The sequence below is a fragment of the Lissotriton vulgaris genome, chromosome 3_1, assembly GCF_964263255.1.
Source record: "Lissotriton vulgaris chromosome 3_1, aLisVul1.2, whole genome shotgun sequence".
NCBI lineage: Eukaryota > Metazoa > Chordata > Amphibia > Caudata > Salamandridae > Lissotriton > Lissotriton vulgaris.
Genome location: NC_141689.1, coordinates 1825977667 through 1825990097, shown reverse-complemented (window position 1 = coordinate 1825990097; position 12431 = coordinate 1825977667). Strand labels below are relative to the sequence as shown.

Below are 12431 nucleotides of genomic sequence, written 5' to 3'. Positions count from 1 at the left end.
AGTAACCAAAGATGAAACATTGTAATACAAATCTCTTGAATAAGAGTATACTGTTAGCATACATTGAGATCAAGTAACCGGCACCATCAACCAAAGGGCTCTATATGCATGGGAATCTATAATGATACGTGCCAAGGGCTCCCTCACTATCAAGATTAGTGAAGGCAGAAGGGAGCACACCTGTCTCATCCCACAGGTGGCTGGAAAAGCAGAGTAGACTTTGCTGTTTAATCTGATCTGTGCAATTGGTTTTTCATATAGAATGGCTGTCCAACCTGGTATTCCAGCTTCTAGTCCAGTTGTCTGAGAACCGACACTGCAGGGCTGATTTAAGGGTCCCCTATACTGTGCATCGAGCCAAGCTAGGGTGGCACCTGATAAATATCTCTCCTTCTCTCGGGTGCCGGTCCTGATCCAGGGCTGTCGAGTTGTGTATAGTATTTATTAAATATTTCTAAAAATAACCTCTGGGGTTGTGCAACTTGTACTGTCCGTTTTATCTCTACTACTACTGGGCCTTTCACCCTCACCATACTCTCTCGCTGTTGAATATTTACAGGGATATTTCAATTCTTGGTCTGCTTCCGCTCTAAATTCAGAGAGCATGTCTTGTGTATTTCTCCCCCCTCACCACTGAATTCAGATCATAGGTGTCAGCATATTACTTTTTTAGTACTCTGAGCTCCCTCTCTAATATCCACAATAGAGTATAAATTGATCTGAAGACACCTGTGTATTTAGAAATACACAGCACTTTTATAAATGTCTTATAGGCTTCCCACAGGGTAGAGGAGCGATAGGCTGAGCCTTCATTTAACTCAAAGTACTCTTCAATGCTCCTCCTTGAACACAGAGTCCAGCAGTGCACTGTATGGGAATATCCAGGGTCAACTGTCATGCTCTAATGCCAGAGCTATCATCTCCAGGATCCCTGGAGAGTGAGCCAAAGGGCACAAGGAAGGATGTCAACCTCCACATTTGGCCTGCAGGGCATCCTTCACCACAGGCCAGTGATCTATGCAGGATTCTGCATGTGTATGGAAGATTACAAATTATATTTTTTAATATCAATAGTGTTTATTGTTCCAGATATCAATCAGCATGTGCTTTTTAATTAATGCATAGAGCGCTCACACTGTAAGTGTGCATGCATCTGTTCATAGAGGCATTTAGTTTGCCTTTAAAATCACTACCCCCCAGAAGGGGGTATGTGTTCAGTTTATCACAGCTGTTCATTAGCTCATGAAAAATATCAGGGCAAATTAGTGTTGGAACCTTGTGAAGGAACTAGTGTAACATGTTAGTTGTTATTCAGACCCTGCTGTATTGGGTAGCAGCCTTCAATTTCAGCAATCACATTTAGATCACAGTAGTGTACTTTGCACCTAATCAGTATCCCCTCTTCTCTGGAATCAGAATTATTAGAAGAAAAATACCTGTGTGTCCCCACAATTGTCCCTGGTGAGATACGCAAACATGTCTGAGTTTCCTGGCATCATTAAAAATTCTAATGTTCTGTGTGAATAATTTCAGCATACTCCTAGCTTGAGTGTTTATCAATCAAGGGTCATGGTTCTAGTCTTGGGCAAGTGCCATATCTTTACAGTGTGATAGCCAGTTTATCTTTCCGAGATACTCTGTATCATAACCCCTTTCAGAGGACTACGTGGAACACAGGGTTTACAGGGCACGCAGGGATTACAGGGCCCAACCGTGGTGGTTGAGCTCTTTGACTACTGATTTCCTGGGGCCCAGCCTACTATGGATGGATCCTGACCATCTGGGCCAAGAACCCCTTCTGCACTTGGCTCTCAGTGGTAGCTGTGGACGAGCAGTCAAAGGCTCTCTCAGGAGGAGGGTGGGTGGTGCTACTACAGATTAGTGAACATAACTCAAGCGCTCAGCAGTGTCAATAACTCAAAGCCCAGTCAAATACTTGTTTTAAAATAAAAAGTATTTTATTTCTAACTCTTTGCGTTCAAAGAAATATTACAACATTTATAAACAATAGCACACTTGCAAATCCTTGACCCACCCACTCATCGTGATGTGGTTGGGGTTATTCTCTATTCAGTTGTGGTCACATCCAGATAATGCTCTCTTTTAGGCCTTAACTCAAGAGTCTACTCCGACTTGGAAATTAGCCAAAAATGCCTAGTCGCCACAGAACTCTTACAAGCGAATCCCCCGGGGCCCGGTAGGCCCGTAACCGGTCTTACCGGCTCCAGAGGTGAGAAACTAACCAGTGTCTCAGCAGGTTTCCTGTCCGTTAGTACTCAAAAGGCTCCAGTCCTAGTCGGTGAGTCAGCTGGTGGCACGGCTGTACCTGGCCAGCGGTGGCTCTCCTTAAAGCTTATGGTCGGCTTCAGCAGCGATTGGAGGTGCTCCTTGTTCATGGTAAGTTTTGGGCTCCCCAACGGGGTAGCAGGGTTGAATTCCAGTGTTTCTAATCCGGGTGCCAGTGATGTGGCAATGCACCCATGGCATCCTCCTCAGTCTATGGGGGTGTGTTGGCTGCAATCCTGGATGCTTCTTGGAGACCTACATGTCACACAACTTTACAACTCTCGGGCAGTGGTCTTCACTGCACTCTTAATACTGGCAGCCTCTTTTGGTATACGGGATTGCCGCAACCAAGGTGCCAACCCTCACCACACTGCAGCCCATACCAGGGCGGCCCCTTCTGGCATACATTGTCACCTTAAGGCTCCACACAGGCTTTACTGTCGCTGCACGGCATTCCGCTCACGGTTGTCTTCACTGTGGCCCTCTCTTGGCATACATGGTTTACAGACTTTAATTTGCACACGTGCAACAACCCAATCAGCGCAGCAGCCATCTGGTCATACCTCACATCATGAGTCCACTCAACTGGGCTTCCCACTAGACTTTCCTACCTCCAACGCCCTCCTCTTCCTCTTAGGGCACCCCAGTCTTGGTAAGCAGTTAGTCGCTGGTGTTCCAGGCTCCGGAGCAGATGGTCTTGGATTCCCTGAGTGATGTCCCCTCACCCAGCAGGGAGAGTAGCAGGCCTTGGCCCACCCTCCTGATCGCAGGCAGAAGACTTGCAGAGCTTCCTTTCCTCGCACAGTCTGTCTGACTGTTTGACAGATGACAATATTTGGGGTCTCAACCGCCCCTTCTTATAGTCAATTTGCAGACACCAAATGCAATTTAGTTTCTGGGCCTTTGAAGTTGTTGGGGTGCTGCTTCTTTTGAAGTATGCCTGTCTCCTCTCCCTTTTCTTCCTCAAAGGCCCTCTGTCACATCACAAAAGACTCCTAAGCAGATAGTACCACAACACAGGCCATGGCAGTGACTAGAGTTCACACCTGGATATCAGCCACAGTGTTATGTGCTTTCAAAAGTCTAATCCCAGGCTCCCAGCCCTACTCTTTATGATTCACATATTACCCCATCTCCTTCTGAGATGTTTGCAAGCCATTTCCTTGTGTTCTCTCACTGAATCGAAGAGCACTCTTTTAAGTGTACAGGGGGGAGTACAGGGGAGGGGGGTCTCATTCTCCCTTCTCCAGTGTGTGCTACCCAGCTAACAGGAATGCAGCAATACACACATCTGTCTGGGGGAATTCCTCTACCTCTTCATGTCTTCACCAGGCAGGCCTGCGCTTCCCAATATGGAACCCATGGCCCTCCATATAATGTACCATTACAGGCACAGTTGCACGCAGTGTATGGACACAGTACACACACTGTTCAGCACTGTTACCTCCATGTATTGTGTCACCACAGGCACACATACATTCTGCACCCACATTCACTTTGTATGCACTGTGCAGTACTGCAGCCTTTCTGTGTTGTGCCACTTGTGTTACCATGCATGCGCTGCACATCACTACACCCTTCATGTAATTTCCTTCTTGCAGGTACACATACACTTAGTACATGCAGTCACCATGCACCCACTGCACAGCACTACATCTCTAATGTAATTTACTCTTCGCAGATATACATGCACCCAGTACATGCACTCACCATGAAAGCACAGCACAGTTCTATCCCTGTTCTGTAGCCTTCCCTGGCACACACACTACCAGTGCAGAGTCACCATACTGGACTACACAGCTCTTTACATCCAACTGATGTAGTCCAAGGGGGGTGTTAAGCACACAGCAGCGGAAAAGGTGAGTCTGTAGGCCTCACAGACGCCGGTTAAAAAGGGATTGTCACTCCTTCTGATCACTACATGGTATGCTGCCACGGTCGTGCTTGTGTGGATTAATAACTCCTTGTGAAGGCAGTAGCCTTTCACCACTACGAGGGTAGTGCTGTGGACATTTTCTCGGTCCAACAAGACAGTAGTCTAAGAGATATGTATATGTCAAGGCACACTCATGACCACAAACATCAGCATTAGGGATCGAGCCAACAGTAAAGTTCGGCACTCGGCAGAGACACACATCCATTACCATGCAGAGGACGTGTATGTCCTAGCAGTCTGTCCTGCTCGAAGCATACCAATGTGATAGGTCATTTTTTAAGGTTGATAGCAGCCCAAACCAAAATTTCCTGACTTGGGCAAGTGCATTATGAAAACCCCAAACATCAGTGACTTCTATTCCCTCATATAAACAAACCAGTCCCCAACAGGAATACGAACAGTTAACGGGTCTTTTAGAGCTCCTTAATGTGCGGTCCAACTAGCAGTCCCCAAATTCGTAGCTGGTGACACTGTGGTCACCTTGCTTTGTGATTGGGCCATAGTACATGTGTAGGAAGTCTCTCCTACTCGAATGTAACTGTCTGCAACAGGGTGCCCTCCAGAGCAATGTTTTAGAGATCATGTGAATGCAACAGCATCAAGAAAACATCATTAGTCATTGTTAGTTTCTAAAGCACGTGACATTTCAAAGTGGCGAGGCCCCCGAGACGAGACATAGTGAGTGCTTGTTAGTAAATTTAAAAAAAAGTCTTACAGAACAGCATGGGAGTTGCTCACTAGACCTATTTTATTTCTTTCCCTAGCCAATGTGCTCCTGCTTTTTTACAAGTATTTATTCTCTGGCTGAAGGCTGTGCAGTTTGGGGTCATTCTCATTCTGATGGCTTGAGGGCAAGACAAAGGCCATGTAAGAAGGAGAATCATGCTTAAAGCCCTTGAGCTACCGGATTCCTAGTAGCACATTGTGTCCAGTAGTTGGTAATACTCCGAAGCCTATGGGCTTAGAGTACCAAGGTTCATAAAGGTGAATTTCTGTGCTCTTTTTGAAGTGACTAGACAAAAAAATACCAAGCTCTTCATAGTAATGCAGTGGTTATAGCAAGGATTATGATTGCATATTTCTTCTACTTTTGTAAGGAATGTTGTGACTATGGACAAAGTGGTTTTTGTGGAATGATGGTTTCAGGAACGTGTTTATCATATTTATAATCTGTTGTAATCTGCTTAAAAAACTAGCAAATAATAAAACAACAAAAGGCAAACCTTGTGGAGTAATTTTGGTGCTTTGTTATTTTATGTGCTGAAGATTATTCTGTGAAACCTGGAGACAAGTTGCTGATGGAGGTTTCTTGCCAAGACTGCTACCTACGAATTGAAGGTACCACCATTGTGAAGTCAGAACGAGATCTTGGTGACCAGATGGATTCAGGAGAAATGGACAACAATATAACTTTAGGCAACGAGGCTGAACTTTGCAGTGCTCTCGCTTGTCTGCACACAACAGAGAGGAAATGCTGCCTGGAGAGCTCAGAGATAGCTTTACTGAACAATGTGCCATACCATGAAGGATTTAAGACTGCCATTGGCAAATTAGTGTCTTCCTTATTGCCTGGCTGTGAATGTACAATAGATGCTACAGCAAAGAGCCAACTTCTAAGTACATTGGATCCTTTATATGTACTCGATGTATCAGATGGATTTTCCATTCTGCCAGTGATTGCCAGCAAACTGGGTCCAGTGAAAGCATATAGCTCTGTCGAAAAAGAAGAGCAACGTATTGCCCTGGATATAATTTCAGAAGTGAATCATTTGCCCAAGGACACTCTCGAATTTTGGCTCAGCCAGTTGGAGGAAGACGGTGTAGTGTTACAAAGGCCAAAGTCGGACAAGCTGTGGAGTTTAATCATTTTGGATGTCATTGAAACGTCTGGGCTCATCCAACAGGAAGTGCTGGAAAAAGCTGCAATTTCCAGGTACTGAAAGCGCAGTGTGATGAATGTGTGGATGAGCATGTTTATTAGGTAAATAGTAATGGATGTACACCTTGACTTAAAGAGAGCTAGAACCATCCTGACTATGCCTCAAGCGAAGATTCACAGTCATAGTGATGCGAAATTGAGAGAGCTAAAGCATACGGGAGAAGGTACCCAGGAAGTAAGAAAAGGGCATTATTGAAAGACTAAACGAATTGTTAGGCAATATCTTTAAAAAATAGTAATTGACTAGGTAAAAATGTTTTTATTGTGTGATGTTACTCTACAAGTGCTTCAGCTGTATTTGTGCCCCATTTGAATTAATTTTATGGAAAATTGCCATGGATTAAATACTAAAATAATCAGTTATGCGTTTGTGCCAAAGTCTTGGTTTATCAACTTAAAACATAAAAACAGTGCACTCCTCCAGGAACAGGTTAAATAATGCTAGAATACTGTATGTCTATCGGAATGCAAGCAGGCTTATGCATACGTAAGCAGAACAAAAATATGTATTTTGTACCATGAGATATCATGGTATAGCTAGCCTTGTTTAAACTTCTATATTGTATCCCAGCTGAAGGTCTGTTAAACTTTCTTCCCTGTAGATGTTTGCTTCAGTCTGGAGGAAAGATCTTTCCACAGCATGTTGTGATGCTTGGGATGCTTGTGGAGTCACAGACGTTAATGCGAGAGAGTGCTGTCCAAGGCACAGAGCCCACATTGGGTTTTAATATTGCTCCTTTCATCAACCAGTTCAAGGTACTTATAACTTCTTTTAGCACCTCCTACTCCACTGTGTATGATATAATGCAACCTTAATCTTGAGCCGTCAATGTTTAGTATGCAACATATTGGTTTCAATCACTGAACAATATATACTCATTTTGCCAAATCTGCAAATATATGGAGTTCTATCTGTAATGTGAGGAAAATGATCATTAGTAATGTGTTCGTTAGCGTATTGATCGTTTCTCTATGTAACTCTAGGAAAAAAAGTGGAATATCTAAATGTGCATCCACTTACCAAAATACCATACAACGTTTTGCATCCGTTAACCAAATTGATGATCTGACAAGAGAGCCTTGATTAACTGGACAATTATACTTGGCTTTAAAAAGTATGCAAAATGCTGGTATTCTGAAGGTTTGCTTTCTTTATGTTTAGATTGATATTCCCTGCAGTTATCATACTTTACCACCAAAGACTGATTACCTTGTTCCGGACCTTTTCAAGATGTAAAATGAGCTTGTAAACAAAAAGTTTAGCTTGCTATTTCCACAAGAAGTCCGGTACTTCAACAGCCAAGTCACCAAGCTTTTAGTTGAAATAAAATATGTCTCCACCACACTGTCTTCCCCTAGAAGTAAATGTGTGTTCCTTCTATTTGCATATAATAAACATAATCTAAACCTCTTGTGCCAGATGGTAATTCCTGGAGGTTTGTGCGTTTATATTGATCAAGGAAATGCTCAATTAAAGGTCTTTTCAAGTGAAAGTGACTTCCACTAAAGGGATTTGTACATGGGGTCAGGTTAATTTTGATAACCTCCAAGTTTTAACATATCACAACCAAAGAAACTACTTTGCTTAACCTATAACCTATACATATATAACCTTAACCTATACATACATGCTCATTATTAAATGACTGATTAATACTTGCAAAGCTATCCACCAGGATATTCCAATATATTTTATGTAAAATGGCATCTACCCCTTAACAGGAAGTGAAAGTAAACTACTAATACCCCACTTTTAGTGATATTAGAGAACACATTTATAATTAAGTAGCAGGTTATCTTTAGCTTGTCACCTTTCTTTCTGAATAAGCTCCCAGTTTCCCATTTTTCACAAACAATTGCTATTGTTCCCTAGATGGCAGATGTAGACCCATTTGTCCCTTCTATTTCTAGTCTAAGTGATGATCTGACAGTATAAAGTGCTATCTTCCATTTTCTAAAAGAGTAACATAATAGAATGCAAAAGAATTGTCAGTATCAGAGAATTTTTTTACATCAAAAGTCAGTATCACAGAAATGTTTTACATCAAAAGTCAGGAGAAGGGGACCTCACTTTTTTTTTAGTTTGCAGGGACATTGAGGTGTGTGTTGTAGCCACTGTAGATGAAACTAAAATGTTTAATTGGTGGCACCAATGTTGCTTATAGGTGTAAAATATAAATTTTTCTGATGATATTTTCCACTTTAGGTTCCAGTTCATCTTTTCTTGAATCTTTCAACGCTGCCGTGTATCCCATTGAGCAAACCTACAGAGTTTATAAGGCTGGATCTCATGAATCCCTATTTAAGTGATTGCAACAGAGAGGTTACGGTAAGATAAAAGGAAATGCTGCAATCAGGAATGAGGCAGAGTTTATCATTTGTAATGCTTTCAATAATACTAGTTTATGAGTTTGAGAAATGTAACCAATGTTTTTCAAGTCTAGTTGACGAAAGGGGAGGGGGTCTATAAAAACTGTGCCAAAGGAGTTGGGTAGGACACGTGACTTAGAAAATTTATAATTTCTGATAGTCTTCACCGCAGACCCTTCACCTTGTGAATATCCCAATTTTGTGGAAGAGGTGTGGCGCAGCAGCCAGGGCGGCTGACTCCGGAACACCGGGGCTCACGGTTCGATCCCCAGCGCCGCCCGCAGCTCAGCCCAGCACCATGTGACTCTGGGCAATAGCTCGCTTAATCTTCCCGAGGGACCCCAGCACCTTGACACCCCAAGGGGTATTTGGTTGCGCTTTACAAATACCAGTATTTCATTTTCATCCTCGGGTGCCAGACTGGATCTGGACTTTTTTCTCAGCATTGCTCCCACGAGACAGGAAGTGGTGTGGTACGACTGTGCATCGGCTCTCTCCTGCCGCAGAAGTGACGTCGGAGTCATGTATATACTTCATCCCTGCTCGATTATTGCAGGTTTCTGTGTTTCAGCACCTTCGAATGCGGATCTGGAGCGCTCATCCAACCTTTTTTCTTGTTTTATGACAAACTATTTCCTGTTCAGAATGCAAGTGAATATGTCCCCACCGAACACTACAGGGTTTACACGTTGCAGGGACTGTCACAAGCAGATGTCTGTGGCAGACCCCTACCAAGTATTTTTCTGGTTCCTAGGGTCCTTGCATAACTCAGTCCTGCTGGGACTGCATCTGGATGGTCCCCAGGGAGATCAAGGAGCACAGAGTTGAGCTGTGTCACCGAACACCATTAGAAGGTGGATGTGGACCTATTCCTGTTCTCGGGGTCACTCCCGCGAAAGATGACCATCTTCTCCACCCTTCTGGGTCCTTTTGGCACACTTGGTCCAAGAAGGCACTGGTTGGAATACCACTCCGAAGCACAAACCAGCTTCAAACTCTGTGCTACGGCCCTTGTTGAACCTGAATGCATTGACACTGGTACTGATGCTGGAAGAGGAGGAGGAACCAATTGTGTTATCTGACTTTGAGGCGAATCTGACATGATCTTGTACAAAGTTGCACCTCCCACAGCCGGTCCAACCATATTCTTATTTTGACAGAACACTTCCATTACTCAAAACTCGCTCTAAAATTCATCCATTTCGGCTCCGGTTCGGATCATAGTCAGCATGGGTAGGATGAATCTGCTAATGACTGGTATGATGCATCCCATTACTATGATGAAGACAATCTTTATGTGGACCTTTAGGAGGTCATTGGGTTGGACACCACCCTGCGACACTGGTCCTTCTATAAAGGAATCCAACTTTTTCACAGTGGTTATTTGATGGGCTGCTGACATGTTAGACCTACACCTTCCATCTAATGAGGTCAAGACTAATGTCCTAATAGAAGTCCTGCAGTCTGTGTAGGCTTCCACCGAACTGCTTCCTCCCTTCAATGAAGCCCTAATAGACACAGTAATGGACACTTAGGCCACATCTTATTCTTGCCTGCAGGTAAATAGACAAGTGGCCAGAAGAGACAGAAAAGGTGGGTCTCGAGGTGTAGGTCTAACACAGCACTGTACACCTGTACTTTTGGTGGTCCAGGCGTCACCAGTGGACTAAACTCTAACTTATTCCCTACTATACCTCCTAATTAAAAAATATGGAAACATTCAGGAAGAGGAGGTTTTCCTCGGTCAGTCCTGCCCTTTTGGGCAGAGCTGTCAGTTCCAGTGTGGTGCTTCAGCGTCACACATGGTTGTGATTCACTGGCTTTAGGGGTGATGTTCAGACAGCACAAATGGACTTGCTAGACTCTGCCTAGCAGTGTGTCAAGGAAAGCAGGGCCATAGCATATTCCCTCGGCTTTTCGGTGCCCATTTGGCTTTATCCCCAACTGTTTTGCCCCTTTTGAGGTTTTTGAAGGATCTTGGTGCAAGGATCATGCCAAGGACCACCTTCATAGAAACAGACCCCCTTTTGAGGCCGGGGATCCAGCTGACAAATTCCAGGCCCACTGGGGCAGCGCACTGTTCAGTCACCAGCCCCTCATTCTACTGACACCAAACCACTTTAGCTTGCTCTCAACGTCACATGGCCATGCAGCAGTTTGCGGCAGGTGTTACCTTCACAGGTGGTAGAGCATTACATCTGACACATGGGTTCTTCAGATAGTCCGGTAATGATACGCCCTGCCATTCCTCTCTGTTCCACTACATGTTCCAACACCCATTAGAGCAGCTGTCTGTATTTGTTCATTCTGCAGCAGAAGGTCCATGCTCTTTCGGATGAAGGAGCCACGAAAAGTCCTGACATCAGAAATAGGGAGTGTATGTTACTCTCTTTTTCCCTGGTGTCAAATGAGGATATAAGCCATCGTCTTATTCTAGATCTTCTGTCTCTCAATTTTTCCCTGGAAAAAGACAAATTCAGGATGCGCATATTGATCCAAGTTATAACTGCCTGGATCAAGTAGACTAGATGGTAGAGGTGGACATACAGGACGCCTATTTTTCAATCCCATCCTGCAGATCCACAGTTGTTACCTGCAGTTAAAGTTTGTCCAGGAGCATTTCCAGTTCTCCATGCACCCTTTCGGCCTCATCAGTGTCCTTCGGCTGTTCACAAAAATGATGGAGCTGGCTGCAGCACACCTTCGGAGGTTGGGTCTCCTGTCTTCCCCTATTTCAAGAATTGGCTGTTGAAGGTGGGCTCGCCACAGTCTGTCATAGACCACCTCCATATGACGAAGAGCCACCTAACATCTCTGGGGTTCTCGATCAATGTGCTCTGAGACTACTTGACTTCCTGCATTCTACTTGTTGACTACACCAGATGGCATATGCAGGTTCTGCAATGAGATCTGTAAGTCTTGGTGGGCTCAGTACCAAAAGAACCTGTCCGAATCCATTCAGGTTTCGGAGGAGACTGCAAAAGACCTACAGTGGTGGCTGTGAGAAGTTGGCCTGATATATGATGCTCACTAGTTCTAGTGATCACCCTGTATCAGTCCAAACAACCCTTATGGTGATTGGTTGTAAGTCAACCTTATAGACCAGCTATCCTAATGGTAGCATGGACAAAGCAGTCTTAGGCTAAACTCTTTTGGAATGTGAAGCCAGCTGTTTTACCTCATATAACCCCTTGAATACCAAATGAAAGGACACCACACAGGTTGTTATGAAAATAAACAATATATTTATTAACTAACATACACCTCTGAACTCTTTATGAGATCAGAGGGCTAAGCACATGACAATCTCTTAGGAAAAATACGTTTAAGTTGCACAAATTACAATGGTGCCCTAGGGGCATGACAAACCATATACTAAGTAAGTGGAAAGTGAAAGTCGATTGAAGGAATGGAGCTGTCCAGAGGCTGTAGGATCACTGGGACCACACTACCATAACTCTAGGTAAGTAATAGGAGGCCCACGGAACGCGTGTGCAGAGTGTGAACTCACACGCGAGATGCGTAACAGTGTCTATGGACAGTACAGTTCAAGTAAAAGGTGAGTACGGACAATCCTGACTAGTTAGGACTAAAACAACAATGGAACTGGACACTAGGAGAGTCAAGCTACCCTTGAGCACCGAAATGCTCGTGTTACCTCACCCACAGGCTGCGGGTGCATAGGTGCGAAGTCGTGTCGGGTTCCGGCGTTGAAGTCTATGGAGCCTGGAAGAAAAGATTCTGCAGGCGATCAGGAGGAAGATGTCCGGTGTGATCCAAGGGTGGATCAGTGAAGAGGAGAACCTGAAAGCAGAGGGGACAATGTTCAAAGTCACTAGCCAGTGACTGGAGTGGAACCAGATGTCGTCGTCACGATCAGGTGAAGAGTGGACGCTTGTC

The 12431-nt window shown here is 44.2% G+C and overlaps 1 protein-coding gene across 1 annotated transcript in view; it reads left to right on the top strand.

Moving 5' to 3' along the window:
• PRMT9 (protein arginine methyltransferase 9) overlaps window positions 1-12431 on the top strand; it is a 353591-nt gene that overhangs the window by 308649 nt on the left and 32511 nt on the right. The window contains exons 9-11 of the mRNA XM_086962269.1: window positions 5489-6155; window positions 6764-6917; window positions 8368-8490. Coding sequence (XP_086818395.1) covers window positions 5489-6155; window positions 6764-6917; window positions 8368-8490 — 944 coding nt within the window. The remainder of the gene's footprint in view (window positions 1-5488; window positions 6156-6763; window positions 6918-8367; window positions 8491-12431) is intronic.